At 37.9% G+C, this 15,048-nt stretch overlaps 2 protein-coding genes across 2 annotated transcripts; both read right to left on the bottom strand. All coding sequences in view use genetic code 11, as the record gives it.

Moving 5' to 3' along the window:
• Positions 1 to 3,270: 3,270 nt before the first annotated feature.
• Positions 3,271 to 8,040, bottom strand: EGR_08938 (hypothetical protein; the record flags this gene model as incomplete). The annotated part of the gene is made up of 4 exons (XM_024498187.1): positions 3,271 to 4,113; positions 4,735 to 5,412; positions 7,507 to 7,592; positions 7,872 to 8,040. 4 exons carry the CDS (start codon positions 8,038 to 8,040, stop codon positions 3,271 to 3,273), a joined length of 1,776 nt encoding a protein of 591 aa, XP_024347386.1.
• A 1,994-nt stretch (positions 8,041 to 10,034) lies between these two features.
• On the bottom strand, positions 10,035 to 14,744 carry EGR_08937 (hypothetical protein; the record flags this gene model as incomplete). Its single annotated transcript, XM_024498186.1, has 7 exons — positions 10,035 to 10,092; positions 12,067 to 12,179; positions 12,776 to 12,910; positions 12,984 to 13,152; positions 13,223 to 13,473; positions 14,013 to 14,117; positions 14,715 to 14,744. 7 exons carry the CDS (start codon positions 14,742 to 14,744, stop codon positions 10,035 to 10,037), a joined length of 861 nt encoding a protein of 286 aa, XP_024347385.1.
• Between the last annotated feature and the right edge of the window lie 304 nt (positions 14,745 to 15,048).

The raw sequence follows: 15,048 nt of genomic DNA, 5'->3' as shown, positions 1-15,048 counted from the left end.
TACACGTAGGCATACTTTTCTGTCATCAAAGCAGAAAAATATCGAAATCCCTTTGAACGTAGTTATGCCTAGGGTGATGCGGTTGAAAATTGGAGGCACCTTGTGAGTAATAAGTCAGCTTTAGATGATGGAGTGCTTTGACAGATGTAATGACTAGTCACTTAGATGAGACATCCAGAGAAATGAAGATAATTCTGACATTCGAATGAACTCATCCGAATGCACTGTAAAGCAGTGCAAACCGCCCATCGGCCTGTCTTTCCAGGTCTTCGATGACGTCTACTTCGGAGCCCATGCCATTTCTTGTCATACCACACTCATTTGCAAATGCACGACACCCGTGTCTTTGGCTAGTCATTGACGTCACTGTTACCGCTACCAATGCCATAAAAACCAGTAATTTTAGTGTCGTCATCTCAATTAAAGCAAGTCCAATCCTGGTAGGTCTTCCTTTATGAGTGTGTGCGGGGAATGACGCGTAATTTCTTTACAGGTTCCACAATTGGAGAGGGTACGATACCATCGATTGTTCGTCCAAACTCCTTTTGAGATTTTTTTCTGAATTAAGTTAAATAGCAAAACCACAATATTTTTTGTTCGTAAAAGTGGCCATTGTCGTTTCGAAGACAATTAGGCAGCATTTTAGCAAGCGCCTCTACGCTTAGCGTTCTACAAGGCTCATTATAAAAATGTGCTGATACACAGAAAGGTAACTTAGTGGAAATTCTTCCAAATACCAAAAGAATTACGATTTGACAATGCAAATAACAGAGAATCGGGTAACCACCAAAGTGTGTTAAAAAATTGTTTGTTTTAATAGGAACAACAACAGAAGCTGCAAGTGAAGATGTTTTAGAAGTCGCAATAAAATGCAACTCTTGAAAAATGGTCATGTAAAAACTACTGGTTGATTGACAACGCAAACAATCAAGTGCAATTAAAATAGTAAACGTTAACTTTGTTTAAACGGAGAAAAGATGGTTTTGTGGCTGTAGTTTGTACTCTGGCAGATATTTGCAATAAAAGAATGAGACACCGATTCGCATGTGTTTACAAGTGGCTATTATTGCTGGGTAGCATTCAAAGTTCCGCATGTTAATGGATGCCCTGGGAGCTGAATTTTTGGGCACCCCCTAATTTTTACATAGATCTTTTTCATTATGCGCAAGTCCTTAGTGCCTAAAGAATCACGATTTTCAATAAAAGAACACAAGGTTGAAGTGGTAGATTCCTTCAAGTTGTTTCCATAAATTATGCAAATCAGCAAATCGCTTCAATCTAGAAGAGGTTATTAAGAAGCTTATGTGGTGTATTCATGGGAAAGGACTTTCATAGACCTACTTAATATGCAGGATTAGTTTTCAATTGTGGTGCTGCAAGCAGAAAACAGGACCATGTCGGAAAGACTGGTTCCTCCCTTTCGAGCCACATCTTCCATTGCCTTCAGATAGTTCATCAAAATCCAGCTAAATAGAGACGATAGTTAGTTTATGAAGCAACTAATGTGAAATACTCATTGCCTGACCTCCGACTCATTTTATACTTCCAACGAGAAATGAGTTGGCTATAAACTGAAGTTACAAAACGCTATCGCAATGGATTATTTAAATTTTTTTAATCCCTCGACTCAATCTATCCACACTAAAAAAAGCTACGAAGTGTCGATTCCTCAATACGAGTGACCAATTTTGTAGATCTACAAGGACAGAGATGGAATTGTACCATTTCTAGAGAATCCTGGATGAATAAAACTAAAATTACTACAGCTTCGACAAATTAATGCCTGTTAATCACGATATTCGGGGTCAAAAACCAAAAGGCAATCTGCTTTTCAAATTCCCTCACAGCACGCCTTCTGATGTTTCGTTTTAATGATTGGCCAGGAAAGATAGCATTGTGTTTCATTACCTCAATTGTGGTCGAATATTTTGCCAAAAAATGAATTCATGGCAAGGCCGACAGTTACTTTACTACATATGGCAAATTCTGTTTCATTGTGTCCAGTTTTCCATCTTACGTACGGATAAAATATCGAAAGCGGGGCTCCATTATACCAATACCCTATTTGCGATTACGCGGAAGTAATGTGTCGCGACAGAGCACCACTTCTTTATTTCCTTTTGGCTGTCATATATTGTGCCCGGACAGGCTCACATGTGTGCATATAGATGTATGAATGATTACATGTCTTCATTCTGGGGTACAGGAAATCGGATATGTCACCAATCCACCCTACAGCCCTTTTGCGTAAAATGCACCTCAGAAGCTTAAAATAAAGCGAGGAAAAATTGTTCAATGCTCTGTTAAAAAATGGCTAACTTCTTTTCACGGTCTAATAATGAGAAAAATTTCCTCTTTTTTGTCAAGAAATAATTAACTCCGAGTCTACCTTGTTTATCTCGATTAAGGATCCTGTATAAGCATTGTTGAATAGTTCAGTCAAAGTGAACGGTCGAATGTTAATAGCACCCCACACACAATTTTTGACTTTTACCGTATAATTGACTGGTTTTTTTGATTGAAGCAGTTGAATACTCTTGTGTCAACGTTAACCATTGGTAAGGTAGATGTTAACAGTCGTTTTGCACGCCTTGTTTCATTCAAGTAAGTCTATGGAGGTTCATGGTAAGAAAATTGGCTTTCGTAATACTCGCACTTTAAACAAATTTTCTACTTTTCTACTGCGCATCGTTTTATGAATATGATGTTAGCTGTATTTTACCTTGACCGTAGCTATGCATTTAATGACTACCTACCTCAACAAGAAGATCTGACAGGCGGCTCAAATGAGGATTCGTCATCTATCCGGATTTAACACACACCCAGCACCGCCATCAATTATGTTATGGGTTAGCTGAGGATGTTTGAAAGCGCTTGAATGATCTGTTCGCTGTATCTGTTTTGTGGCAAAAGTATCAATCAAAATTGGATGCACAATAATCCGTAAAACAGAAAGTGGAGCGCCCTAACTGTGACAGATAATTATGTTGTAAAGGCACTTCAAGTTTTAATGATTCATCTTCTGGGGGTAGCATCACATGCTAATTTAGTCACTCGCACATATTAGGGCATTGACAAGCATAATGGAAAGATGGAGTTGATAAAATAGGTGTGTATTAAATTGAAGAGAGGCTTTAGACATATTTTTCATGCAACACTACTATCACATGTGCCAGCAACACGAAAGAGACTCAAATATCCAGAAAATGGCATCATTTTGACACTGAAAGTTTAAAACGAAATGAAGACCTTTCTAGTAATCCATATCTTCTACAGTTTGATAACGCTGATTTTACGATTGGCCATTGAAGGTGCACTGCTTTGCCTTAAAAAATCTGGCTGCATCCGGGATCGACCATGATAACCCCTTGAAAGGCTAGGATAGCAGGGAGCGTCTTGAGAGTCTGAAGTTTCCTCCTCCGAGTTGTCGACTTCCGCCTTCTCTCCAATTTCCGAGACATCCTCATTATCTTCTTCATTAACAAAACCCCAGGCCTCTCTTCTGTCCGGTGTTCTGCTGACCGGCCGCTTGACCGGTGGCAGACGCCCATATCTGTCCACCTCGTTTTTCTCTTCGAAGTACCCTCCCCGAAGAGGCTGATCGCGTGGTAATCCACATGAAACCGATCTGGCCGTATACTCCTCGCTTTCGGCTTCCCTCCTGAATGGTCTTCCTGACCTACCAGATCCTGGTCCGTAATTACGCTTCTCAGAGGTCAGTCCATCATCTAACTGAATGCGTTGCAAGAACATTGTGCTACGTGAGGTTCGAATAACATCTTCAGAGCATGAACTGGAAGAGCAACGGTATTGTCTATTTGCAGATCGCAGACGGTACGCCTTTTCGTCAAGATCCTTCTGATTCAGCCGTTTGCGAGGTATCACAGAGGTACCATAGGTGGTGCCGTTGGTATTCAGTTGCTTTTGACGACGCGATGGCATGGTAAACGCGAAGTTTACAAAATCAGGTGTATCACGATTGATTGGGTAATTTTTTGGTAGTAAAATTTGAGGTGACTCACTGAAATTATAGACACTATTTGGCATGTCATGGCTAAAGTGTTGTAATTGAAAGCCTTTTCCCTGTCTTGCAGCTCCTTGATGTGATGCGCCCTGAAAATATCACAGAAATATCTCATTTACTTTTACTCTTACACAAGATCAGTGGTACTGCGTTTAAAATGCGCTATCAAGTGTCAATCACTCGTGAGAATCTAATATTCTAAATTGTGCATGACATGGGATTCCGATTTGAATATCCCCATAGTAAGCAGATTAACGCACAATTTTAGAGTGAATCCAACAATTAATTGGCCTAATCTTCCTGAGTTTTCCTGGACATTTTCTAATCAGCTTAAACAATATTTGTAATTATTTTAACTGTAGTAAAAATGCATGATTTTAGAGCTTAACCACATTATAATGTGACACAACACAAGGTTAAATAATTTGTCAAGGAACCTTTTAAGGTAAATTAATTTGCTTAACAAAGGCTTTAAGGGAAACACAAAGTAAATTTCCCGCTTGGATTGAGTTTTAACTAGAAATGTAGTTTTGTAAACCGCAGAACTTCAATTCGGTTATTGTTCCATTTTCCTTGGCCAGTAATCCGTAAGAAGACATCAAGTGTGGTGGATGATTGACTCACTTAATACCGCATTAAATGGGATCTCGACAAGCACTATTAGGACTTTTGGAAATTTAGGCCTACCGTGAAATGAAAAATCGACTTACTTTCCACCGGGAATATTCTTCAATCGCACCGGCCTTGACCGGCTTTCCGGTAGAAGAGGAGCGCGATTCCGTGTCAAGTCCACTGTCTCGATTAGAGTTTCCGGTGCCGTCGTTGGACACGGGGTAGTCAGGTTTGGGCAGGGGTTCAGGGTACACCGACTGATAGACAGTATCACTGTGGCTATGTTCACGTATTCTGGTCGTGGTTTCAACGGGTTTTGTGGATAACTGAGGGACATAGGAAGAAGGATAAGATGCATAGCTGAGAAAAGCAGGCTGGATGGAGGCCGAAGAATAGACAGAGCCCGTGGGAGAGGCATGTCCTTCTCTGTCATCCCCTGGTGGGTTGATTTGTGTCTGTTGTGTTCGGATGCGAGGCATTGCAGTGCCATCGGGAAATCGATTGTCTCGAAAGAGGACGCCGCGATTGCCGGCTGACTGTGAATTGTAGAGATTGTTGGAAGCAGTTGTATTGACTGAACTGGGGATGGAGGATTCTGAACAGCCTTTATCAGCCGACTTGTTTGCACTTCCAGCACCTGTTGGTGGTAGAGTTTTTGACTTGTCTGCGTTCTTTGTCTTGCTGCTTTTTCGCGTCTTTTTGTCATCTGTCTGCTTCTCTTTTGGTCGACGTGCACCGAATCGTAGACCCATTGGCGTGTTTTTGTGCGCCTTTGTCTGCTGCAAATGACTATGACTCGTGTGCTTTCAAGTGAGTGAATATTATTTATGGCGAGTACTCGCAAATTGGATCTAAGAGTGAACCAACTCAGCCAATCCTGTTGTAGTGTGTACTCACGCCACCAATCCAAAAATGAGAATGGATGACTTAGGGTGTGCAGTCAGCTTGCACACAGAGACACCTACGTTTCCGCGCAACACTTGTTTGTGGTTTCACAAATTTGCACAATCCATCATGAAACCACTTTTTGCCACAAATCCAAAATGCTCACATCACCTTACTTATTTCTTCAAATACATGAAATAGTGTTTGCTTCGCATTGTTGTTTACGACAGAACGAGCAACTGTCTTAAAACATTAAACAGTTTCCTTTTTACTAGTGCATTGATAATTATAATTTGATTTTCGACTTTTACTTTTTGAACTGCCTGATTTAACATTAAACAACGATCTATCAGTATTTGTGCAATAGGACACAGGCGTATTTTTCCGAAAATTAGTGTATAACTGAAAAAAAAAATTGCAGTTATAATTTAGGGATGAGAGATGCGAATTGATCTACAAAATCTGGTCAGTATCATCAATATCAAAACAATGCGAACTAGCTTTTATATAAACGAAAATGAACTGTTAACTTGGAGTACTCTCAGATGGTGATACTGGATTATTTTCTATTCTAAGTAAAAGAATTAATAAAGGACAAATAAAAGGCATTGTCAGTGTATTTAGTGAGTATCCTTCCAAAACTTTTCGAGATTGTAATATTTTTTTTATTGAGTTTTATTAAAGCTCAAGTCACCGAAATCCAGATAATATGGGAATTGAAGGGAAGTTTAACAACTATTTAATCCGCCAACAGATGATAATGGAAGCTTCAACTTCCAAAGTACAAAAGTTCAGACTGTCTACGCCTGGTAGCCTTCAAAGGAAAGTACTTTAAGCTAATCATTGGTGTGAAGAAATTTTGCGATTCTTTGAGAAGTTGCTTTGGTAATGGTACGATGATGTTAAGAGTGATGCAACTGCTTGATTGCCTCTTGGCATACAATGAAGTGTCCAAGGTTTTGATTTAAACGCAACAGTTTACACTAAGTGAACAGAACTGGATCTATGAGAAGACGATAAGGTGTGTCAACTTATGGATAAACCGGTGAGGGTGTAGAATGGTAGACGCATTAATTGACATGAAATAGAGGCCCACATACTTTTCTGCAAACACGGCTGCTAGCATGAGGGTACACTTCGTTAGCTGTGGTCGTTTCCCGCCAGTGCCATGGATCTATCGCATGCAGAAACACTGTGAAGGGTCTTCAGACACCTTCGAAGTTGCAATAGATTGGCTGCCAAGTTATGCCAAATTTACCAACCAGAAAATTACCATTGGTGGAGGTTCAATTTTTGAGGCGGTAATTTGTACTTTCATATTCATCCACAGTCAATTTTACTGTATCAACAAGACCTTGGTTGAAGGAGATAAGCAGATGTTGTTAAATAAATGCTGGTAATTTTGTGTAGGTTTTTAACACCATTAGCACAGGAAGGTAATTTCAAACTTGTAAAATATCTGTACTTTAGTGACACCCCATAGTCAGTACATCGCTGCTAACTGTCAAAGCTGACATCTTCTCACGAGTGCTCAAACACAATAAAATAAAACATCAACCCAATGAAGTAACTAACTAACTTAAAACCCTCACCTGCTACTAAAGAAATTGCATTAATTTAGTCTTCACAACTGTAGGTGATCTTTGAACTAAGTTGCTCGATTAGTTAGAAGTACTTTAACTTATTAAAAATTACTTGCATTTACTGATTTACAGGCTTCATTTAGCAATCTGAGCACAGGATAGTTAAGGATAAAAGTTGTTTATATTCACCAAAAAAACAAAATTATCAGATTGATATTTTGTATTTATTTCAGTGAATGGTTAAAATAATGGAAAAACGGTGAGAAGTAGAGCTAGGATACAGAGTTTGCTTCTTTGCTTAACTTTCTACCCTCGTTCTTTTGGAAATGCTAAAATATGGAAGAGAATGCATTTATTTATAAAGGAAGTTTAATTTAATAACAAAAACAGATTAAGTCATACTTGCGAATTTTTAAATTCCATGTAAAGAGAAAAGAGGAGATGAAGAGATTCGATGCAATTACCATACACAGGAATATCCATTATAGCTAAAATCCCATAAAAACAATTGGTTAGCAGTTAAAGTTGTGGTATTTTTTCCCCATTTTTAGCGTCCTTTTTTTTAAATTGTTCCTCATTAAGCCGTGAGCAAGCTCGAAAAGTATTAAGAAACACGCAAACTCTGTTGGATGGAAGAAAATAAGTCTTATTATACAATTTTATAAGCAAACCTCTCTCAACTGATTACTTTTCCTTTTCAAAGCATTAATGAAACATTCAGAAATCCTGTTTATACTGACTGTGAAATTAAGTCCACAAAAACTGACCGCATATTATTTCAACATATTCTTTTAGGTTGCAGTTGAGTACTGCCGTAGGCATTTCCGCTATTGTCAGAGCTTTCTCAAAATCCTCGGGCCATTCACTCATGAGGGATGTCAAATCCGGCATTGGCCTAGGAAGAAAGGCTATAATATTTCTGTTTGATTGTTTCATTTAAGCTACAGTGGTCGGTAGTGAAATAGTTTAATAATGCCTACCTACCTGATAGACATTCCTTTTGGCTACGTCAACACAAGTTTACTGAAGTGATGAAAGTATTTAAGCGCCTCCCAGACGAGCAGAGACCTTACCACTTTTCTAGGTAGTATTTAAGCGGTATACGATGTGAGGAGCAGAACCAAAGTGGACTGGTTTTGGTCATTGTACTCTTATATAAATACATGTGCTACATTCAATGAAGATACAATGCGGTTAGAAGTTACTTCAGCTACCTAAAGAGATTGCTCGTGAGAGTTAACAAATTTTGGAGTTTTTAACTCAAAATCGTTGTTAACAAAAGTGGTATTTGAAAGTTGTATGACCAGTATATATTATTCATAAAAATAGGGAGGAATTGAAGTTAGTAAACCATAGAAAGTAAATACGATTGAACGCTATTTAGTTTTATCCTTCTGCCAGTACTTATTATCCACACCACATGTAGGGTCTATTTTTAAAAATATTTGAAATAGTAACTCAAAGTAAATACATGCACGGCCCATCAGGAACAATTCGTTTACATGGCCTTCAAATGAATGCCGACAAATAACACTTATGTTAATCTTGGGTAAAGTGAGGGAGTAACAATCGAACGGATGCATTACTATAGCCCTTGTAGTAAAGTAAAAATGTTAGTACCACCTAAACACCATTACTACTGTCTTTGTGGAGGGCACAAATTACACACTCATCAATGTTAATGGCATGTCTAATTTTACCAAATTATCCCATTTCTAACATGCTTGCATTGTGCGCCACAATTCGTGCCCAGTTATTATACGTTTATTTTCCTCTTTTTATTTGCGCAAAAAGCATGCCAAATTGCCAGCATCTTACTTATACCACAAATTTCTAAATCACAAACTTCATTTTAACGGTCAAGATCACGTAATTAATAAAGCATAATTATTTTACGGCATTTTGCATAACATTGGAACATTTAACGCAGTCTATGCAAGTAGGATACCTTCAGTTACTTAAGCACCGCATTTTACAAAGCATACGCAGTTAAGCTTAAAATGGTGGATTAAAGTCTGATATAGGATAGAAAAGCGTATGAATTTCTGTAAGCTTGCCTAATTTCAAAACAAAAACGGAACCACCTTTTCTATAAAATAAAAATAGGAATAATGCAGGTTGGAAATGTGAAATTTTTCAAGCAAGATTTAAATTCACGCAGATCAGCACGCATTCACTCCTACTATCTCTTCCTGCACAATCTTAGTAACAGTGCGCCAGTCCGAATCCAGTAACTAGGATAGGTTAGCAAGTCCTGAACCAGGGAAATCGGGTACAAATTTAAACAGAAGATTCCTGAATTGGTAATTTTTACCTTCTTGGAACAATAGACATTTGATGTTATTGAGGGGGCAGGCTACAAGTGATGTAGTTTAAGATCAACCAAAACATGTAGAATATTCTTAAAAGGTACATTAAAGTAACATTTGAGACACGCTTTGTAAATCCATTGGCAATCCGCTGCACTGTGCATTAGAAGGAGAGAAAGTTGTCCATAAGACAAAAACAAATTTGATTTAAAGCCTCCGTGGAAATAAAAAGGTAGGTATTAGCCAGGAGAACAATTGTCGTCTACTGCTAAGAGGTAGAGAAAGATAAGATCCTACTGCACCTCACATTGCATGTATTTATTAATAAACTCCGTGCTTATATGCAAACATTACAATTTATCTATACTTCACGATCAAATACCATGACTAGGAGGAGACAGGTACACTATGAGAGTGACATGTAATTTCGAATGAGGTGTGGGTCGCTTTTTGTGCCAACTTCACTTCCTCTTAGGTGATCCTGCGTCATAACGTCATCTTTAAGGGTGTCGTCGAATACACATGCTAATTCATGAATAGATCTAACAGTGTTTTCTTATCACTCCATGCATTGAAATTGACAACACTGCAAATCCTATGATTGTATGCAGTACCAAATGGTTAGTGCGCACTTTGATTTGCTGGATGGTTGTGCCAGGCAATGACACGACCGTCTTCGCTACAAGTCAGCACCGCAGACACCGGTTTCTCATGATACGACGATGCTATTACTGACATCCGCCGCTCACTCAGTCACTCAATGAATATAAAAATTGGTGATGTCTGTACCAGCGCTTCGATAATTTACGTCCCATTAACATCACAAATTGTTATCCACTTTCTCAAAGTTGATAACTTTCATTATCTTTTATCCGGAAATGAAAAAAATCTGCGTTTTGTGGCTTATTATGAGTCTAATTTCGAGTAAAGTAGGATTTATTCAATAACTAACGCTTTTGAAAAATTATGACCACATCTCAAGCAAAAGTGATAGCAATGGAATGTCGAATTCAAACCCTTACCTTTACTTTTTGAGTTAAAATAAACAAAAATTTCCGGAAAGATATCATGCATTAGCCCTCCTCTCAGAGGCATCAAAATAATCACAATAGAGGTCAGTAGTAAGGCGTGAACACTTTGGAATTGCAGATTTCCTTTGATTTTAAACCTAAGTTACTTGTCTGTGGCGGAAACTGAAGTTGCTTCAGGGGAGCGAACTACTTTGAGCAAAAGTATTTCGCTTTCTAGATATGGCTTTAGTACAAAATAGATGGCTTCGCAGACTTTTGTCCACTAGCCATAAATAGTTTCTGCAAAAATTACAGACGTTGTGAAATGAAAAAAAAAAAACTCTTAAAAATGCAAAAGACCCCCATTATCGTCTTATTTATCTAGATGCTGTTACTAAACTTGGATGCACAACTCGTGCTCTGAAGTGATGCTAATGTGTAGAGTCTACTGAAAACATGAGGGTAGGACCAGTATGCGATTCTTTAACAACTAATGGCAGTTTTCCAAGCTAAACGACTAAAGTAAATTAGTGGCACTTGCTTTGTTGGTCTAGGCAATTAAGCTTAGTACACCGATTAAAAAAAGGTTAATGAAGTATTGTTAAAAAAGCAATGTGTTTTCCCAGTATTGTGGGAATGATTCGTTCATTTGAAGAAGTCATCAAATTATGCTGCGCAGTTTGATATGTCTTACTAAATTATCCACCCGCGTATGATTCAAAGAACGAAATTACTGAGAAGGCTAGCTGCAGATGAATTTATTGTTTTCAATCACCATTAATCACTATTTGCTCCAAAAGTTAGACAGTGACACTATGAAAACTAAAAAAAATACATATCTGATAAGTTTTCCCAGAGGCACCCCAAAGGGATCAGTCGTGTGGAACCATTAAAATGAATCATTGCTGTTGAAAATATCTTCAACGCTTACAAAGTGACTGCCTTGGTGTGAAGCAGTATATTTAAGCGGATCACCTGAAGTCAAGTAATTTTTGGATTCCAGTCTCAGCCGTAATGTTTCTTCACTATGTGCATTTAACTGTTATTAGTATGAAAAGACATTCACCAAATTCCTATTTGAATATTAAAAATGTCAAACAAACTCATTATACAACTACTAAGGAATGCTCATAGATCCAACAACTAGTATTTTGGAATTATCAGAGTTGATGTCAAATTAAATTACTGGGCATGCCACTTGTTTTAATACTCGTCCGCAAGATAATTCCAGCACAGTGTCTGTCTGCCCAGGCAAAGACCCATCATGGTCCCAAGTTGTATTTTACATAATTAACAAAAATACGAACACGAGGTTAAATATACAAATACACAAAACAGGAGGTGTTATGATTTATAAAATGCACATAATGCAGTATTGTTTAGCATAAAATCGACATAGATCTAAGAAAAGTGGAGTAAAAGGATATCCGTATAGGATAAACCTAGAGAATATAAAATTGATATGACGATCAAATAGTGACAAGTAATTATTAAAGCTTGAAAGTAGACTATAGGCACAAAAATATGAGAACAGTAAGTAGCGCAAGACTTCCATTTATTCTAACAAAATCGCCGACGAACTTAGCTCCACAGTATGCCTGAATTTAAAGCTAAAGGAGTTAATATTAAAACGAAATGCATACTTTGTATAGTGAACAGCTGGAGGTGGTTTGGAAAGATGAAGGTTAGTAATATTTTTGATCCACTTGTCAATTTCTTTTCCATTCTCCTCTAGATCCTCGATACTTTTGACAATCTACGGCGGTAGAAAAAAAACGCCAAAGTTGAGTATTCATTTGGACGACACTCTATTGTGGGGTATCCATCTGCGATCAAACCTTGCAAGTAGTAGAACTTAGGCACAGCACCATTTAAATGCCCTTTAATGAGATTGTATTCGCTCTTATTTTCCAGATGTAACAGCAATTTTTTGGTACTGTGATGCTTCAATAAATAATGCTTCTCTTATGCGATATGAGAATAAACGCTTAATGTAAACGAAACATTGTATTTTGAGATAACTAAAATGGCAGGGGTACGATTTCTAAATTTACCTATTAAGACATGGTCTAAGAATTCATATCAACAGCAAAATCCAGTGTGATTGTTAATTTCGTGGAAGAAACCATGTGTTAAAGGACACCGCTCTTTCACCATAACAGTAATCAAAGCGTAAGATATCTCTGAGATTTTATCTTAGTGAAGAAAATATAGTACTTTTGGCTCAAAATTTAAAGGACACTCTCATACATGGACGCCTTCATTCGAAATCTACGAGGAATTAATAGCATGCGTACGTAAATATTCCATTTTTGCCATAATTATGCCACAGTTCAGCTGATGGGAAATTACCATTTCCTTAGAAGATTTTTGTTTGGAACTTGCACGCAACTGAAGATCAAGCACTGTTGAATCAGATTGATTGGTGCTGGGTTCATCCAACAAAATTAAGCCCAGGTTATCAGGTTTGCCATCGGGTCTAGGCACCTTACAGACGCAAAATCAAGAAGGCGAATTTTTAGATGACCAGGGACTTCACGATCATTTTAGTCGAACCTACTTTAAGAAAGGCATCAGTGTCACCAACAGCAGCGATATAATCTGGGATAAAGGGTCGAATTTTTGTTTCAAGGTCAATCTTCTGAGGTTTATACCTCCGAATATATTGGAACATCTCCTTCACTTCTGGCAAAACTATCAAATGTTCAAAGTCAGCCGGATTGTATAGCCTGAAAAATATATGCGACTCATACGTCTCGTTGAAGAGGTAATCAGCTAGGTAGATGTGCCCATATTTACCCAGTACTTGGTTCCAGGTGTGAGTTTTCGTTTTCGTCCACGTCACCGTCACTAGCTCCATCGTCCTCTTCCCTACTTTCATTCTCATCATTTTCTTCATCAGATGTGTTACAGGTGCTAGCTTTGGCTGAGTTATTGGTCAAACTGATTTTGCTAATTCTATTTCGCTTTTCACTGTCCGACTCAAAATAATTTGCAATTACTTCACTATTGTGATCAGTATGACATGCTGTTTTTCTGTCTTCCATCGGCTAAATATTTCGTAACAACTTATTATAAACTCATCTACTCAAGCACATAGAGTACAAACTTAAATATAATAAAGGATGATACTGGTAACACTCTTCACTCAAATGCCACAAGCACGTACTTACTGGGGAAATGATAGGGATTAAAACGCCTTACATGGTTGATTTCTTCTAGAAGTGGTTTTAAAGATGCAGTTCTTCTGCTATTCCGAAGTAATGGTACGCAATAATAGTGTAACATGGAAAAGCTACAAGTGTTAGATCAACTAGGTTCTGCCAAAAAATTTACAAATAACTTTTTTATAAGGTGGTTATTTATAAGTCCTTAACTCAGAAATTTTACATTATATTTGATTAATTTCCGCGTAATAGTTGGAGGCGCTCATTTGGGGCCTGCTTTTATTTGTATATCAAGATATAGACATTTGTCCTGTTTACCTCCATTTGGTCTGAAAGTGATTGGAAAGTTAAAAATTACTCCATGAAATTTCGGATAAATTCATAATGACAATTTATAAATATACTAAGCGCAACTATATCACACCTTTTCCCTCAACAATGAACGACGTAGTGCTCAATACTTCGTCCGAATCTGAAGTGGACACATCAACCACCTCGTCAAAAGGGGAGTTTCTTATTCTGTTAGTCTAAAAGTGAAAATTTAGATTGAAAGTAGAAATGTCTTGCTGCACACATTAATTCTTTTACTAAACTATGCGACAAACTTGGGTTAAAAGTCAGAATAAGGTCTCAGCACAACAACAAATTCTAAAATAAATATCATAGCCAATAAGGCCGGAAAAGGTCCCAGATTCAAGACCGACGGATTCCTGAATAAAATCACACATCCCTAAAATCTGTAGATCGAAAGTGGCTTTACAACCCAAGAAATATCACATGAGAAATAAAAACGAAAACTACATTGGTTAGCTATCTAATGCTTCGAAATAGTTTAGTTATGCACACGTGGTTACAGACACTGATTTTAAGCATTTAAACTTTATGTAGATTGAAGATTAAAAGTAACAAATACACTTATTTCACTTGAAAATGAACAAATAGAATTTACCTAAATAATATTTGCTGGTACAAGTTGATTGACAACATGGTTTTTAGGCACAGGAGTAGGTAGATGAGTCAAGAAGTTATTTAGAATATAGTAAGCGGTGGTGTAATACGATAGTGGTTTATCCCTCGGTTCTGGTGAGGCGCCACTTTTGTACCTTGAATTAGCCCCCTTGTACCTCGCTGGGTGGGCTGACCTTTTGGGCCATGCCAATAGCTCAGACACCTTCTCCGTGCTGAATATATATATTCTGCCGGAGTATTGTGTCTTCTTTCGTCTTCAGGGAGTCCCGGGACGCTACATTGGTGGCAGAGGAAAGCGAACCCGATCTTAAAAGACGTATCCTGATTTTCCACTTCTGCGTGATAAACCTCAGCGGAGGGGAAGAAGTACATTTGCTACGGATGGGAGAATAGTGATGACCCCTAATAGAAGGGTTGATGTTGACGTCTTCCTTCGGCATCCGTCCTAGTCTCGTTTTCTGCAGAAAAGCTATTAACAACTGAAGCGAC

Source organism: Echinococcus granulosus, assembly GCF_000524195.1.
Source record: "Echinococcus granulosus chromosome Unknown EG_S00125, whole genome shotgun sequence".
Classification (NCBI taxonomy): domain Eukaryota; kingdom Metazoa; phylum Platyhelminthes; class Cestoda; order Cyclophyllidea; family Taeniidae; genus Echinococcus; species Echinococcus granulosus.
The sequence above is the reverse complement of the archived record's forward strand: the minus strand, read 5'-3'. Positions and strand labels throughout refer to the sequence as shown.